The 19078-nt window shown below is 42.5% G+C and overlaps 1 protein-coding gene across 1 annotated transcript in view; it reads left to right on the top strand.

Moving 5' to 3' along the window:
• Positions 1-19078, top strand: part of CUL4A (cullin 4A) — a 408579-nt gene that overhangs the window by 75844 nt on the left and 313657 nt on the right. The window contains exon 2 of the mRNA XM_085622501.1: positions 7728-7843. Within this exon, the coding sequence (XP_085478627.1) occupies positions 7728-7843 (116 nt within the window). The remainder of the gene's footprint in view (positions 1-7727; positions 7844-19078) is intronic.

Here is a 19078-nt window from a genome sequence, read left to right as displayed (position 1 = left end):
GCACCAATCAGACAGACCTTGCTAATTTGCATCCATCCTCCTTAGTGCGTTTTTTGCCAACATTTTGGAAAAGGCTGTAGTGTTTAAGTTTAAAACGTTTAAAGAGGAACAAAACCTCCTTGTCGCTACAAAGGCAGAGTTGAGGCCTGGCAAAAGTATAGAACTAGCTTTGGTTTCTGCCATGATGACCTTCGTTTGGCGGTAGGAGTCGGTGGTGGTGAAGCCCTGATCTTGCTCAATTTTCAGTGGTATACGACATCATTTACTACACAACATCTGGAGCAGTGCAAGGCCATTCAATACTGGATATCCTTTCTGACTGGCAAAACTCAGATGGATGCTGTACTTTCTTGCCCATCTTCGAGTTGAAAGGGGAGGTTCCTCAAGGTACAATACTCTTGCCTCAGCTGGGCTGTTAAATATCTGCATGCCTGCTGCAATGTGTGTTCTGTCTACTATGGTAGTTTAACTCCATATGTACATTGATGACAGATAGCACTAATAGGCTTGCAGATCAGTCAGCCCAGCTAGAAACCTGTCTGCAACAGTGAGATGGTGGATGCCGGTTGCATTTTTTAAAGCTCAATCCTGCCAAGACTGAAGTCTTACTAAATTGCACCTGCCTTAATTCAGATTTCACAAGCTGGCACCAGATATGAACCCCATCCCAGTCTTGGTCTATACCTAGATAATAATCGGTCTCTTGAACCTCAAGCTGCGTCTGTAACTAGCTCCTCTTTCCATGATTTGAGTTTTGCACACCTTGACTACAATCGCCATTTTCCCATGCTCAAGAGCATAGTCCAATTTAAAGCAGACCGTGGGAGATGTCAAAGTCGTGGACCACCTACAGCTGGTCCAAAATGCTGCAGCAAGACTCTTGGCAGGTTGCCAAAATTGGAATCCCGTTTCTGCCGCTCTATATCTCTTAAAATTGGTCAAAGGTGCATAAGAGAATTAAGTTGGTCTCTTACAATGATCAATAAGGCAATTTACACATATGCTCTCAATTTCTTGATTTCTGCATTAAAGTGGCACATTCCTAGCCATTTTTTCAGATGGTCTACTTTTTCAGTTCTTTAGATAACTCCCAGGCTCAAGGTTCGTTCAAGGGATGATGCTCTTCTGGGCCCCAGCAGCCAGGTAAGGATGCTATTTGCTGCTACACCACCTTTTAGGCTTCTCCTCCCACATTTAGCAAACACTTATAATTGTGCATCTTTTCTTTGTAGCCTTCACTTTTCTGTTTTGCCTTTTTCTAGCACGTCTTAAACCCGATGTTGAGTGGCATATTCGCCCTACAGAGCCACTACATAATAGTCATTGTACTTAGCTTCCAGCACTTCAATTATGTCAGGAAACCATTCAGTCCCTCAGCCACTTTGATTCCCGCACCCATTTGATATCTTAATTCCAAAACACCAGGGGTATGTTTCCTCTGAGTCAGCAGCCTGCACCCCACATTACATTCAAATGACATTAATGACAACAGTGAAGCAAACCAAAACCCAAAATGAAATTGCAACACCCACACTAGGGCTGTCATCCCCTCCAGGCAGAGGCACCTTGACAGCAAGCCACAATCTACCCAAGTAAAACCAGTATCCTGCATAGCAGTCAAGCAATAAGAACACTTAGAATTCCACCCATGGCCCACTGAGCCACCCTGGAGAAAATTGCAATGCATGCACTGCACACCACCTGGCCTTTGTCAAGCTCTGAACCTCTAATGCAAATGGGAACTTGGAACTTTTCCAACCCAGGGGAGTCTGAAGAGACTGCTCCTTCTACTGTCATATCCAAAATATAATGGCAGTGCCTACGACCACCCTGTTAGCGTTGCACAATCACCCCAAACAAAAGGGAACCACTGGGATTCCCTCAAATCTTCTCTTGATCTAATGTTTCATTGCAACCTGTGAAAGCAATCTCAATGACACCTGTGCTTTGGATGTAAGAGTTACTGTTGCCATCTTCTCCTTCTCTCCTGAGCCAATGGAATCTGCAGTTAACTGCATTTCCAAAAGCCCAAGCCAAAACAAATACAATGCCCACACTGCAGTTCTTCTCAAGCCATGTACATGAGGTTATCAGGGCACCACATAACTTCCTATGCACATCCACCTAACAGAACACCAATCCCACACACAAAAAAGCTGTGGTCGAGTCCAGCCGTGACTGCATCGAGCTTCGGACGCCAGCGGCAAACCCAGTTTGAGCTCCTCAGGTCCACATTGGTCTCCATCACTCTGCATCATTATTGATTAAATCTGGGCAAGACACTTATGTACATTCAAACAGGACTCTGCGACAGTGAAACGGCACCAGAATACCCAACAACAATGGGTAGAATTTGGAATACCAAAACTGTATAACCTGGCCAAGACAAGAAAGGTTAGCTTTCCCATAGGTCTTGCCCCACAAGACTAGGATTTTATTATTGGACTTGGAGGTATGTGTGAATGTTCTTAAGAAGAGAGCCAGTGGTGGTTTATGAACCTCAGTGGGTGGCTTCAATTTTCCTCTCCGCATGGTCAGTCTTTAAGTTGCTCTCTTGCAAGACTATCACTAGTAAGCTTTTTCCAAATTTTGCTCTTGCTTTGAGTAAGTCAGCCGATCAGGTCAAAGAAATGTATACACCATTCGTGCCACTATATAAGCTGTAAGAAGAGATAAAGTGAGATTTGAAAGTGTTTTTTTCACTAACCAGTTGTATGTAGCACAGAATAACATACTAACATTTCCCCCTTTCTCAGCTGATCGTGATAACAAAAATGTTTTGATATTGCCGGTGAGCCTTCTCATAGTTCAGAAAACAAGTATAGCACAGCCAATAGGTCCAGATCGTTTTTTTTTATTTACATGCCAGTGTCATTGGTTTTGCAATGTTTGTCAGCAGTGTGTGGGGGCCAGCTGGCACACTTAAGACCCCTCAGCAGCCTGGCAACAGGATGAGCGTAGGCGGCTGGGAACTGTTTACCCTGTGCTCAGCATGCTAAAGGAGCGGAACAACGGGACATTGAGAGGTGGGGGTGTGGACGAGGAACTAGGTAGCAGGCGCTCAACTTAATAAAAAGAGAGGCCTGGAGGCAGCATGAGAAGAGGCAGCAGGGACTATGAACTGCGCGCCAAATGCTTACAATCTTCAAGAAGCAGCCTGGTGTCACCAAGCCAGACTTGCACAGATGGCATGTTGCGTCGATCTGTTGCTCTAGATTATTTAATCAGAGCCGTGTGTGACCATATGTTATCGTCATGTTGTCACACAAGCAGTATCAAAATGAATTAAAACGCACCGTCTGCAATGTAAATAAAATTGATTGCTTTGTATTGTGATTACATGTATGAGATACAGATTCGAATGTGATGATTTAGTGCACTTTTCAGCCATAAAATTGTCCTGCATGCATTCCAACAGAGGCAGAAAGATACAGCGATGCAGCAACCTATAGAAGATTGGTACTCACAAACATTGTCCCAGTGAGCCAAAAAATGTGGCCAGTGATGTGACCAAGGGCCTCAATACCAGCCAGAGTGGCAAGCGGGGGTTTGGTGGAGGAGATTGGTTGTAGAGGAAGCAAAATATACATCTAGTGGCTTAATTGCACAGTGTGAAAAAAAAAAACCTGGAATTAATCACGGCTGCCCCCACTAAACCAAATTCTGTGATGCTAGGCATTAGGTTTCTTTCACTTTCTCTACTTTTTCTTCATTATCAAATAAAAGAAGACATCAAACTACTTAACTTCAGGATTTGCACTGTACAAGCCTTCTCCTGTGTTTGAATGAATAAACTATAATGTTCATGTATAATAGAAACGCCGGCCACCCACAAAATTGCAATAATAACTGACATATGCAAAAACAACAGTTGATGGACAGAATGCCTAACAATGTCATACATTCACCCCAGTACAGAGATCTGGGCCTAAATCCATCGTTTTTTTGCTCACCATGCCATTCCATTTTGAACCCAGCCATATGCAAATCAGTCTTGACCCTGTGCCTCATGGGAACAGTCCAGCCTGAACTGCCAAGCCAGTTCCTCCCTGACTGGAAACAAGCATCCTAGGACCGGTTTCGGGGTTTCACCCCTCTTCAGCCAGGATAGCTTGATTACAGTGGCATGGAGAGCACAGGACCCACGTCTGGGCATACCCGTCCCACTTGGTGTGACAACTGCAAAAACAACAGTTGATGGACAGAATGCAGAACAATGTCATACATTCACCCCAGTACAGAGATCTTGGCCTAAATCCATCGTTTTATTTGCTCACCATGCCATTACAGTTTGAACCCAGCCATATGCAAATCAGTCTTGACCCTGTGCCTCATGGAAACAGTCCAGCTTGAACTGCCAAGCCTGGTCCTCCCTGGACTGGAAACAAGCATCCTAGGACCGGTTTCGGGGTTCCGCCTCTCTTCAGCCAGGATAGCTTGATTCCAGTAACATTTGGTTTTGAAATAATAACTGACGTGCCTCTTGGTTCACTATTGGCATTGTTGTCAGGGTGGTGGTGTAAAATGAATGTAAAAATGAATGTTTCTAAATTCATGTTCGAAAACTATCACTTCTCAATGCACTGATATAATCTGGTGTAACAAGGTGAAACGATTCTGCATGTATATGAAATACACTTTAAATTTTGAAGAGAATTCATCATATTTTTACACTTTCGCTCTAGATAGCTTTAAAAATCAAAGTGTTTCTAAAGTTAAGCCGTATAAGACACCCTAGTTGCTTCCTTTAACTTCAATTACCCTTTAAATAAATTCTTGCTGGTTTACTCAACATCTCCTTGATGTTAGTGCTGAGTCGAGTAAGAAGCATTGCAGTGTTATGGTTGAGGAAGGGGTCACATGCGACCCCCAGTCCATACTTTTGAGTATCACTGCTATAGAATGACTTTGAGACTAAAATACTCCTGTGAGCCATCCAAGATGTAATTGACTGCGTATTGGTCAGCACACGGCCCGACTCAGGACAGAAACCAGCCCTGGAAATTCCGCATAGTCCCCAGTTGGTCGCACTCTTCTAGTGGTCATGCACATCTGATGTCCCTCTGGAGAGTGTAGGAGGGTTAACCAAATGCCCATCTGTTTTCAAACCACACAATTACAAACATGTAATTTTCCCTGCACCTGCACGCTCACATTTTCGATGTATTTCTGCCGTCTGTGCTTGACAAACTATGTATGTCTTGACCATAGCCTGTCCAGTAACTCCTCCTGATAATTTAATTCTCCTAATTTTTCCTCTGTTATTTTATTCTACTCAGATGTGCTTCTGTTACCTGATAGTAGGGAGAGGAAAGGCGGCAGCGCTGACGAAATAGCAACCAACTACCTCTTCTATGAAACTGCCACTCCTAGTGCTGCTCCTATCATTGTGAGAAGTTGCAGTGATTAAAGGATTTAGTCATGTGACAAACTAATTTCTTCCTGTCGCAGTCTAATTTTTGCATCAATCTCTTTCTGAACTAGGTTTTTGTCACTGTAAAGAAATGATTTGTGGTAGAAATGTAGCAAATTTGTTAATGCAAAATATCATACTTGGGGCCTGATTTCGAGTTTTTCGGGCAGGGTTACTCCGTCACAAATGTGATATCTCGTCCTCCAACTTACAATTCCATTATATCCTATGGAACTTGTAACGTGGAAGACTGAATATCCGTCACATTTGTGACGGAGTATCCAGTCTGCCAAAAAATCAGGTCCTTAGTCTGGAGATTGAGTTAGGGCAGAATCACTCTTTGCCCCATTCATCTTGTCTTTTGCTTTGGATACCTACCAATAGACCCAGATACCACAAGGAACTTAAACTAGAATCAATACCTTTTTATGCATCCTCAAATTGTATGTGCTACGTGTCCGTAACCTTCCTATTTCCAGTTAATGGACGGAATGTATGGTACTTATTTATTAATGTATTTAATTATAGAGCGCACATTCATCTGAGGATGTTGTGGTACTGGGAGTACTAAAAGGTGCAGGCAGCAAAAAGAAAAGGCAGTTGTCCATAGGGAGAGGTCTTCAGGAGCGTTACCGGGCTGAAACCCCAACAGTCTGAAAGGTCAGCCACCATAATATGCCTGCTCGAGACAAAGTGTATTGGGCAAAAGAAGGTAGCCCAGTCTCAAGGCCCTTCCAGGGTGTGTGGAACTAGCAAAGTAGAAACACCAGAACAATGTTTTATAAGGCACAGTGAAGCAGTGCAGTATTGATGGGCAGAAGAGGAATAGTGTTACCTGCTCATGCTACGTACTCGCCTGGCAGTCCTATTTTGTAGTCTCTGTATATTGTTGATTAATGCTCAGGGAAGCACTAGGAAACAGCTTTATAGTAGTCTAAAGGACAGCGGAACAGAATAGTTGAGAGGGTAGATTGTGCAGCATGTTGCAAATAATGGGACTCTCCCTATAGACCTGAATGGAGCAGCTAATCCTTGCGTTCAGCATTGAACGGACTGACCCGGGGAGAGCGATTAGCTGCTAAGAAGGAAAAGATTGTGCAGTGAGGGGTACGGTCATACTAGGTGGCCATTACTAAAGATACAATACTAGTGGTCTACACCAATAGATGGAAACCCAAAATATAAGATTTGGTCTTTTCTTTTTATTCCCTGAAACGCCCTTGATTGAGGATGCTAGTTAGGGTGTTAGTTCTACAGGGACCAAATGCCTTTGACCCAGTGCTTAATTTAAGCCTGTGGATGCCAATGGGGACCGCCAATACTCCTTTTTAGGGACTGGTACTTATTTTTCCGTATCAGACGTTTGTCAGTGGCAAAAGAGAGAAAAACAAAGGGGAAAGACGGAGGAAGAGAGACTGGAACCTGTCACAAAGCGAGAAATGAGGAAGAGTGAGATAACGGGTAAAGAGTGTCTGGTAGTAGAGTAAAGAGGCGTGAGGTGGATTGAAGCTCGTGCTGACATAGAAGCCAGCAGTCACTGCTATTAAGAGTAGAGCTTTGAGCACTGGCACTCATTCTTTTAAAAATTAAGCATTGCCTTGACCTATGTAAGGCTTTAATGACGGCCGAAACATGTCTGCTTACTGACAGCCTAGTTCCATATATATCTTAGTATCATTGGTTTTAATTCTGCCAAAACAGAGCTACAAAACATTAAAGTAATACATTATCTCAGGTATGTGTATTTTTAGATAACCTTTCATCTATTCTCAAGAAGGGAGTCACTACAATTCTGGTGGTTTTTCCTTTAAATAAATTCACACTGTCTATACCGTGGAGTGTGAAATTGCACTATTCCTTCACTAAAATGACAAACAAAAAGAAAAAAAGGCCTGCACCCCTGAAGTGCTCACAACGGGAATCCGCTAATTTACTAAATCATTGATAGTAGCAAGGAGGAAGTCAGTAATGAAGCAGGTCGCTGGAAGTGGGAGAGGGTAACCATCCATGGAGACAAAATCACTCCTTTCTTACTCTGTGTTAGTGTCTTGTAGACTTAGACACCATATCCTACCACTACAAACATCTTCTCAGGCTCCCTGATACTTTCATAGAATACATTTGTGCATCGGGAGGCAGAATCCTGTAAGTCCCTCAAGCTCCTCTCTTCGCCTACTTGTTTGTGGAATGTTTATTATCCTGTTTTCCCTTTTAAGTACTTTAATCTGCATGCTGTGTATACATACTAGATCATTCTAAATGTCCTAGGATAATTCGAATTTAGAGATTTATCATTTTCTTTTCTTTTTGACAGATCGACCCAAGCTACCTGACAATTACACTCAGGATACATGGCAGAAACTTCACGAGGCAGTGAGTGCGATAGAAAGTAGCACATCCATAAAATACAATCTAGAAGAGCTTTACCAGGTATGACATGATTAGTAGCAGTCTGTGGTCCGGTTTGACTGGTGCAGCACTTATTGTCAAATGTTAAAAAAAATAGTATTTGTCCCCCAATAATGAAAATAAATGATACTTTTCTGAAGCCAATGAAAATGTCATTTTGCTGCTCAAACTTGAAATGTACATTTCTTCTAATTTCAATGCTGCATAATATGCCTTTAAAGATTTGTGGTAGTAGGACTGTTGCTAACAGCAAGGAAAGGTGGATATGAAATCAGAGTTATGAATTTGGACGAAATCCCACATTCCTTCTAATGTTAATGGTCTACAAAATCACCTTCATTTAGAGAAACTGCTTTCGCGTCTCTGTGACACAATGCATATGTGTTGATACCCGAATACTTGAGTTCTGGAAGCCCAGCAACTCCTTCTCACTCCTGGCGCAAGCCTTTGAAAAATCTCCTCCTCCAAAATAACCACTGGCTAATTGGGCTTGGGGTGGTGGTACATTGAGCTACAGACACCAGAGAAATTGGACTCCATAGTGTATCAGCTAGCTTTCTTGCAGTTCTGAGTGTCTGACACAAATTGCCCAATGACAGTGAAGATGGCAGTCAGGCACCTATTTCTCCTCCTCCCCTGTGCAGAAGAGGTGGTGTCGATCTGAATTTGCGGAGTCAGATAGGTATTAGCGAAGGAGTGGGCTGCTCACCAATGAAGGCCAACATGCATAATAAACAGCAGTTGGAGAGAAGTAGAAAGGCTGGACACATCAGATTTTCTAGAATAAGTGAGAAGACGCTCGTTCACATCTTTCCTACAAAATCGCTCTCATCAAATAAAAATAAACAACCTGACCTCTGACACAAAAGCAATTACCTGGGGCCTACCCCGAGGCTCTGTCCTCTCGCCCACACTGTTCAGTATCTACATGGAGCCCCTCACTGTCATTCTCAACTATGCAAACATCCCCTTCCATCTATACACAGATGACACCCAGCCCTTCAAGGAAATCTCCTCACTGGAAGATGTACACCTGCTTATTGCCTACCTCAAAGAAGTCCAAATCTGGCTAGGTTGCAACCACCTAAAATTTAACCACAACTGATATTCTTCTCATATCAAAGACAGAGCAGCCCCCCCCCCCCCCCCCCCCGATTAAAAAATGGCTAGGCTCTGTTGACACTCTTAACTGCAAGCTAACCCAAGGTAATTTCTGCAGATAGCTTGAAATCACACTGTACCCTAAACTGACCATGAAAGATTATATAAAGAACAATGTGAAGAGTGCCTTCTACAATCTGAATCTTTGGAACAAAATCTCTCTTACTGCCAATTGATCGTAAATCTACCACACAATCAATGGTGTTGTCCAGATTAGACTATGGGAACGCCACCCTTAACAGGCACTGCAAAATCTCACCTTGCACTCCTTAGAATCAGCCTCGTTTTAGAAGCCAGAAAAGTTACAGGAATTGAAAAATATGAACTCGTACCCCCTGCCCTGAAAGAACTGAACTGGCTCCAAATTGAAGCTTGCTGCAGCTTCAGAACTGTTGTCCTCAGTTATAAAGCCCTTCACACTGGGAAACCAGCTTACTTCGCCTCAAAACTCAAAAGGGTTGGTCAGACAAGAAATGTAAGAAGCTCAAACATCCTCCTCCTCATTCAGCCAAAAAGCCCACAGCCAAAAAACCCAGGCATGCTCCTTCTCGAGCAATTCCCCAAAAATCTGGAACTCCATTCCAGTATATATCAGGACAAACCCCTCCCTCTTGAGCTTCAAAAGACATCTAAAGTATCTCCTCATCAACCAACATCTCAACTAGCAAGATATCAATCACCATTCAAGACATGTTCGCAACTCTTAGCTCTCCTTGTACCCCTTCCCTATTATTATTATTTGTCCCCTTAGCACTTATCCGTGGACTTGTCTTGATCAGCTGTTCCGATTATACGTGTTATTTGTTGAAAAGTAATATGTAAAGTGCTCTAATACCCTCAGGTCTTGCCTGCGATGTATAACACTCTTACGTAAATGTCTAAGCACAGAAGTTTTCAGCATCCAATCTAAGCTCAAAACTGTCCTGATTTGCACATGTGGGCAACTTCTTTACTTCCATAACCTTTCTTTCATTGGGCATAATTGTGTCTTAAGGACATTGAAGCGCAAGTATTTGTATACAACCTTGCAGCATTCTAGAATCATTTTTCTGACTTCACACGAGGGTATCTGAAAATACAGGCCATTTTGTTAGATGTTTTGGGATATTTGTACTTTAGGTATTCAGTATCTTAAGCTGCTTTTCAGGTACTGCTCATTTTTTACTTGGGGCTTGACGACTTTTCCCACACGAAGTTCCCCAAAAAAGACCCAAGTTTCCATATTCTTAATGTATAAAAAAAAAGTTGTCTTTGAAAGAGACCCTTCTAGCTAAGACAGTAAGAATTGAAATTGTATTTCATATTCGAGGGTTTTGCTCAGAAGGAATTAGTTAGCGGAAGTGTCTGATGCCCCGCTGGCCCAAACAGAGGTTCCTTTAATTGGAATTTATTTTATTTTCATTTTGTGTTCTTCTGTAATGCGAGCTCAGTCCCCAAAATGGTTCAGAGAGCTTTACAATGGGAAACAGTTGTACAGAAGTAGACTTTGACTGAGAACCGACAAATCTGTCAGACGTAGCTTTAACCTGGAAATGTAAGCGTGAGTATCAAGCCAATGCAAGATCAACAAGTAAAACAAAACAAATGTCATTAGATAGCATGAGATATTGAAAATACAGATGTTGTTGCAAAGTCACAGAACTAGGAGCACAGAAGATATTGTCGGCCATGCGGTAGGTAGCAGGACTAGCTGGACTCTAGAAGAAGTTTGTCCAGGTTGGTGTTCATCAGGGTAAAGGAAGGAGTGATGCATGACACTGTTGGGAGGGAGTTCCAGATTTTAGGTCCATTCCTGTAAAATACTTTTTTCATTATGGAGGAGTTGGTGAATCTTCTGAGATTGAGATGTTGTGTTGCTCGGCCTCTGAGATTTCTGGTCGCGTCAGAGATTTTCTGGAGGCCAGGTTTAGAGGGGGTTGTTGAGTGCAAGGCCTTGTATATAATGCAAGCACTCTTGAATGTGTTACGAATTTGCAAGATCAGCCTGTTTTATGATATTATAGGTTTAATATGATCGAGTTTCTTCTTTTTGGCTGTGAGTTGGGCAGCATAATAAAGGACTGTTTTTAGAGTTTGTTTAGTTCTTGGAATGCACAGTAAATGGGGTACTGCAATGTTAGATTATGGAGATGAAAAGTGCTAAAACAAGGCCTCCGAGGTCTGATCTAGGAAGGCTGTGCCTGATATTCTTAGTGGTGCGCTAATGGAAGGAGTAAAAAGGCACTTGGAGCAGTTACCTTGAAGTGTGAGTCAAAGCTACGTTTAGAACCCACTGTGACACCTAAGAATGTAGGTCTGGTGATACTGTTAATAGAGCTAACTAGAGTTTCTAATTTCTCCTGCATTTGTGAGGGGTAATTTGCTGATGGGTTTAGTGGAAAAAACAAGGAATTACATTTTCTATGCTTTGTTTCCTGTGGGGCGCTCATTTTTGTATACAAGCTTGGCAGTTTATTAGGTTCAGGAGGTTTCGGATACAGTCCATTATGTAGATCTGGGTGTCACTCGCATACTGGTACAGGGCAACACCATTACTTTTGATGCTGTTCCCATAGAGGCTTCGAATATAAGTTGAGAAGTATGGGAACCAGAACGATGCCTAGTGGAAGCCCAATAAGCAATAGTGTGTGGGTGGAAGTTGAGTGCACAATCCTCAATTGCTGGGAATGGTTTGCAGATAAGAGAGGAACCAATTAGACCATTCTGTTTCAGCCCATACATTCTTCAAGCAGTGCAAGCAGGATGTCACCGTCCATGGTATCTAAGGCAGAGGAGAGGTACAGTAGTACTCGGAGGCAAGACTCTCCATTTTCTGAAAGCTGGAGTTAGTGGCTGAGCCACTATCTACCACTCTATGCAAACAGGCCTTAATTGAGGGAATACGTTTTGGAGGGGGAACTGCATAAGATTTGCCTCTTATATGGAATTGCCTGTCTGCCATTCACAACCACAAACCTCACCTAATGAGTATGAATCCTTTAGGTTAATGACTGCTTAAGTATGTATAGAGCCTGTGGTGGCTACAAACATAATGATGAATGAGAAAAGTCAGACTACCTGTAGCTGTTTGTGTGGCTATTCGAATGTATCTGATCCCAGTAAAGAACATCACAATTAAGAGGCTATGGCCTCAGGAACCCTGGTACAATGAAAACCTGAAAAGAGTAAACTAATATGCAAAAGACGAGAGAAGTTGGCGAAAAGGAGCAACGGAAGAGAACTTTTTCCTTTACAAAACCCAATTAAGGCATTTTAAAAAGAAAATTAAATTCAGTAAAGCAAGCTAGTATCATTTTAGAATTGAGGTAGCAAATAATCTGACGAAAGAGGTTTTCAAGATCTACAATAATCTTACCAACCCGGATGCTGCCGCTAGCTACCTTATGCCTTCACAAGAATTGTTTTCTTTGATAATTAACAAAGTTACTTAACTTATGTCTGGGACATGCCCCAGGCTACCAAACCCGCCCTGTCAAGCAACACCCCAATGTGGGACATTTGAGAAGGCTACAGAAGACTAAATTCGTAGAATGTGGCCTATAATTAGTTCTTCCTCACCAGCAGAAAGTCACAACACGATAGTTATGCATCTCTGCAGGACTGGATTGTCCCATTGTCATGGAGTGAAGCTATTGCCACTCCACTCCTGAAGAAAGCCTCCCTTGATCCCCAGATTTTGGCCAACTATTTCCCAATCTTCACGCTTCTCTTAATGGGAAAGATCACTAAAGCAGTAGTAAATAAGCAACTTTGTCCTTTTTTGGAAGACAACCTACTGCTTCACCCAGATCAGGTTTCAGAAAGGTAATGATCATGGAGCCCATATGCTCCAATGCAGTCAACGGCATCTGTGAGATTGTGGATTCACATACCATTTCATCCATAGGACTTCTTGATCTATAAACTGCATTCTATGTTATGCAAGAGTGGTTGACAGACATAGGCCTCTCAGGGATGCTTTTGAAATGTTCACATCACTTCAGGCAAATCACAAACAATGAACCAATCTATCTAGGATAATTCTGTTCTCTGGCCAAAGACATATGGGTAGGTGTGCCACAGGTTTCGACATAGAGCCCTTCCACGCTTGATTTTTGTTAGCCCCTATAGCAAAGTTGAGTGTTTTTTACTGGACACAGATTTTACTCTTATGCCAATAACGCACAACTTGTACTAAGACTAGACAGCCACCCTCATCAGTTTTCTGACTGTTGGTCAAATATCAAGGATTAGACGGTTTAGCTAAAAAGCGATGGATAAGACAAACATGCTAGCCTGGTTTAAGGACTATGCTAACTAACTTTTCACTTCTAAAGCTACGAGTCCAGTAGGTCTCATCAAAAGGAGGGGAGAGAGAATCTGTGTCATTATCTTCAAATGTGTGTAGATATGGCATGAGGATCTGGTGTAGTTCCTAGTGCAAAGTGGAAAGTTAAATGTGTTGACAGCTGAAGGCAAGCTGAGCGTAAAAGAGGTGTATTGATGGCATTATCTACTGTGTACTCTATCCACAAAATATGTATACTTTGATATTTGTAAGTGTTATTCCTTCATTCACTGTTAGTACTTTTACATTTTCTGCGTAGATATTTCACCTTTGTGCACCCAACTAAACTTTATTGTTACACTTATTAGATTAGCAGATTTTCTTTGTCATATATCTTAACGTTTATTCCCGCTTATTTTGAACTGTATGAAATAAGGTCTTGCATTGCAAACAATAATTCTAGTTATTATCTTTCTGGGCCTTCCATGTGTCATCTGCATATCCAATAGCTTTATTTTCCCTCTCCTTCCACAGTGTTCATCTGTATGATTCACCTTTGGCTTGAAAGAGCGACCAATAGCTTTCAATAAGGTCAGCCTCCTGAAAACGCAAAAGTAAAAAAAGAGACCCTAGCTTTGTGCCACCTCCGAAATCAAAGCGATCGGAGTAGGAACCAGTCAACATTTGCTTAGGGATTTCTGTGCATACGTTTCACTTGGTTTATACATCTTAGAACGACGTTGAATTTGGAGAAATATCAGAACTGAATAATCCTGTGTGCCCTGAACAGTCATTTCAGAATATCTAATTAGAGGGTGATTTAGGGAGTGACACATTGATCCTAAATGCAATGTAAATGTATCTGCATGCATTTCTTGGACACGTTTTGATAAAAACGCCTCATGAAGTTCATGATGTAGCTAGCAGGTATTCAACAGGCAACACACAAGAAATTCTGGGAAGCACAGCCAATCGCAGATTACATGAAGAACAATGTACTCAATTGAAGGTTAGAAGGTTGCTTGCATGCGGATGGGAGCACAGTCTTAAAGAGGGGCGTGGGTAATGTGTTTGCAAGGCTAAAAGGCGGGACATGACTGGGTGCTGCAATTGTTAAAGTAGCTTGTGTCCAGTAATATGCTGTCGACACCTGATATAACTGTAAAAGGGGACGTGGAAACGGGTTTACTGAGCTACTTTAAAAATAGCACTTTGGAGTTTTTAGGTCGATTGTAATTAGGAGGAATCCGAGTGAATTTTGTCTACTTTCCAGGGTATTTTATAGAAGAACCTAAAGGGGTAATGATCATGCATATATCCCAATTCTTGATAGTAAAATAAAATGTCAAGTCTCTTTCTGAGGAAGGGCTGGATTCGTGAAATGATGCACTAGAATTTGAAAACCAAAGCATGAAATTCTTCTCCAAAACTTGATGTTCATTCTCTCCAGGTATCCGCACTGAAGTGGCGATACTGTGTAGCCATTTGTGGGTTTCTTTGCATTCAAAAGACTTTTTCCATTTGTGACAGTTTATTTTATTTGAAATAAACCAACCAACTTTCATTGATTTTGCAGTATGCAAAAAGAAACAGTACAGTGTAAGCGAGGAAATGTGACAGAAAGTCAATGTAGAGCATCATAACGGTCACTCCAGCCCATAGTATTCTCACCATTTGCTACAGATTTTCTTGTGCTTTTGGGGGCACCGCGCACAGTTTTGCACACTAGTCTACGGCAGCCAGCAGGGGAGGATTAATGGAGTTCCAAGCATGGGCAATATCTCATTTTGCTATCAAGGTGCCCAGTCCTGCCAGAGCCCGTTCCCCCATATCCTTTCAGGTCCTCCAAGAGACCCAGTAGTTCAATTTAAGGGGGAGGATCAATGGGTTTCTCCAAAACACATGACAGAGTAGTAAAAATAGTAGTAGTAAAATAGTGGCCCAGTGCTTCCTAATGACAGGACACTTCCAGACTACATGGGAAAAATTGGGGCTCCCTTAGAACACCTAAAGCATGCTGGAGAGGTGCGCTTCTATGCCCACCACAACCATATCGGCTTAAGAAAGGTATTATGCAAGTTTTTTATTTAGATAGTCTAAAGTCTCGAGATTGCCATCACCCTTGGTGCCATTTTGACATCCCTCCAGTTCCTTTTGTCCAAGGGTCCCACCGACGAATCCATAAGGATTTATAATTTTGTAGGATATATCTCCTTGTCCCCGTGGTCCCCATAAGGATTTTGGCATTCAAAAGGTTATACTCTGGAACATTATCAAGGGATTTGTCTTGGGACTTTAGGGCATGATGGAACTGACAGGAACCTATTGAGCTGAGAGTTCTGAAGTGTAATCTGCCCAGAGCTCCTAGAATGATTTCCTGTGAGAAACCCAGCAGCACATTCCCCGGTTGTGAAATGCCAATGAGGTGCCATTTGCCAAACCGCTCTAATTTGGCCACTTGTCCCAGCCATTGTCCTCTCCACAGGGTAGTATCAAGGATGAGTCTTCAGTTCTATCGCATCCAACGCAAGGCTGACCTCCAAACCAGGAACACCGCACTGGAAACTTCAAGATGGAAAGAAGGATGGGGCTACATACATCATATCCACCATCGTATCATTCCCCATGAAGGAGACCTCAATCTGGAAAGCTAAGCCTGCCCACCCCCACTAAACCAATCATTCACGACAACTATCTTGGAGGTCCAGTAATACATTTGCACTTCCCCAGTGACTATGCCCCCGTCGAAAGTGAAGTGGAAAGCACACATTTACCAAAGGCAAGGCATATTGGATACTATGGGCGAAGGATTGAGGCTCCTAGTGAGTTCTGGGTGCGAGTATATATGAATCCCCAGGTATTGGAAACTGAGTCTGTGGACAGAAATTTGGATCTGTCAATTCACTGCCTTGCCTTCTCCTGTCAAGGGAACCAAGGGAGGCTTGGAGCAGTTTACTTGCAAGCCAGAGGTGCCTGTCTGTACAGGTCCAAAATTATAAGGAGCTGTGACAGTTATTTAAAAAAATATTATTATGGCCTCAAACTGTATGTCTGTGCTCAAATGCTGCCATGCATGAATCAGGAAATTGTTCATGGCTTAATGTCTACTTCTCCTGGAGGGGAGCATCCAGAGATGGGAATGCCTCCTTTTTTGACCTACACGTATCAGCCACAATTTGTAAATAATGAGGATGTATCTCTCTTCTGACATTGGCAGGCGTCTCATGCTCTATCCTAAACTTCCCTAGTCTTCTTTGTTGTCTCATTCATGTGCTGGAATTTGTATACTATATTGCAGAAGAAACATTTTGTAATTTATGTATGTATGGACATTTCTGCATGTACAGTCATGTTGCAAATTCTTATTTTGGTGATGTGCATTGTAGGTGGGCGTGCATTTTAATTTGAGCAACAAATCAGTCTTTCTGTGTTTTGGGTAGAATGAATGCCTGATTTTAAGTTTATGTGCGCATGCCTGTGACATTTGATTGCTCTAAACGAAGATTGTATATTGGTGCTTCTATGTGATATGTATGTAAAGAACCTTTTAGTATTTCTATTACATTGGTGGGCTTTATGTACACATTAGATTGTGCGGATGTCATATTCTGTGTGAAAGGGTGTGACACAAATGTGGGTCAGAGGTGGAACGTATGATTTTTGTTTCACTTGCTCAACCAATTTACTCTCCGACAGGACTTGTGATTTCTTCAGTGTGCCTGTGGGCGCTATACTGTATGTATGTTTGGGATGTTATGTCTTTCTGAATAGTACACTAGAGTACAAGGTCAGTCGCTCTAAAGAGGCGAAGGCCTCCCTCCCCCATATCTGCTGTCCTCGTAATAATTATTCTATTCAGGTTTTTACATTTGTTTGCCTGTGCCGCCTCTGCGCTCATTTTTCATGCACCAAGAGAGCTCTTCAGCGAGGGCGGGGCAGGGCTTTAGTCTGCAGATTGAGCAGTGAAGCGGTCTTGATTTGAAGTGTGCATGTCAGGTTGGATAGGTGCTGTTCTGTGTCCAGCTCGACTTGCACTTGAGGCCTCTCCCTACCTGTGGAACATTAGTGAGCCTGGGGTCACAGCCAGAGCCACCCACTCTCCTAAGTAGGGGTGGGCGGAATTTGCGTAGTCGCGCTACGTAAAGCTCTGCGAAATGGTAAAAAATCTCCGCGAGCACGCAGAGTTCCGCGAACACGTGGACTTGCTTGTTCTGCCTGTTCGCGATGCTTTTTTTCCTGTTCGCGAACGCTGTTTGCGTGCTCTCGGAAAAATAGCTCGTGAACACGCATTTTGAAAGCGCGAACAAGCAAAATATTCCGCAACTTTGCGGATCGCCCAATTTTTGGCAATTCCGCGTTCTCTGCGGAACACGAAATTACCCAAATTCCGCAAGTGGAACGGAATTTACCGCCCAGGCCTACTCCTAAGGAGTGCAGGGGTTGCCTGACTGAGCCAATCCTGGTGCAGCTCTCATGCTGTTTACTAACATAAAGAGCAAGGGAGCATCCTCTGCATTGGCTCAGGAAGAGGAGATGGGAGTATGCCTCTTCCATTCCTCGCACACTTGAGGTAGAATGGGAGTGGGAGGTTGGGGACATGGCTAGTCACTGCATGGCTTCTTTTTGAAACCATGCAGTGATTTAGACATTTTCTATCGGTCCCTTACTCTCTTCCCTACGTGCCCAGTGCCAGTAGTGACATTGCGCACGAGGCAGCAGAAGACACATGATTAGTATGTATGTCTAACTCCTGTTACTAATCGCATTGAGTGAATACGTCTTTGTGGGTTAGCGGAGGCCCACCTTTTAAACCGTTCTGTCTTTTTTTATTTCAGTTCATTGGCAACAGCAAGTACAATTTCCCAAGGTACCAGCCCTAAGGGACGAGGCCTGGGGAGTCTTGAAAGAATTAAGAAAGCAATGTACATAAACAAAATAAAACCAACTTGCTTAGACTCTGAGCAGGTCGACTTTGTTTAAACACTCTGGCTGACATAATTATGTGACTAGTTCCTATCCGACCTTTATTCTTTTTATTAAAATGCAGTGTTGCTTAGGTTGGAAGATCTGAGGCCTTCACCTTACTGGTGCAAAATGTTTTTCAAATTCACTTTGTTTCCGGCAGTGCGCCTCAGGACTTCCTTCATAGTTAGGAACAACAAACCTAGATCATACTGACTGAAATCTTCACAGTTAAGAATTTAATCAGGATGTTTTGTTGTTTAATTTCTTAAACATGAGACAGAACAGTCCCGAAGCGCAAATTTACTAAGGTGTGCATTGGAATGTTTACTGTCTATCTTTCACTTACAAATTTGCATCAGCAGCCTTCGCCGCTAATCTATTTCACGAAATGAATTATGATGGCTGCTCGTCGTCGGCAATGATAAGGCTATAAAGTGGGCACTATTTACTTTTACTTATCGGCGGGTATGAAGTTAATAGCTACTACTACAGTGTACTGAGAAGTTGTGCTCATGTGATTAAAAACTAAGTCAGTTATCGCAATATACACAACATATATATTTAAACGTAATATGTTTAGGACGTGTACAGGTGTTTAAGATTTCTTGCTTTGCCTCCCTATATGGATTTGTTTTGTAGAGAGGCTAGGCATGTGGGTGCGTGATGGATGTGACAATAATAAAATTCCATGAAAGGAAACTGAGTTATGTTTCATTGATTAGCGTTATGTAACCTCTTTGGCAGAGTGCTTAATTTGAGCCGGTGCTTTCCAGCGCTCGGCGCCCGCACCTAATTGTCAACACCATACTTGGAACAGTCTACCACATGGTGGCGCTGCTCATCTAATTTAGAGATGAGCAGAA

The sequence above is a fragment of the Triturus cristatus genome, chromosome 8, assembly GCF_964204655.1.
Source record: "Triturus cristatus chromosome 8, aTriCri1.1, whole genome shotgun sequence".
NCBI classification, from domain to species: Eukaryota; Metazoa; Chordata; class Amphibia; order Caudata; family Salamandridae; genus Triturus; species Triturus cristatus.
This window is presented reverse-complemented; position numbering and strand designations above follow the sequence as displayed.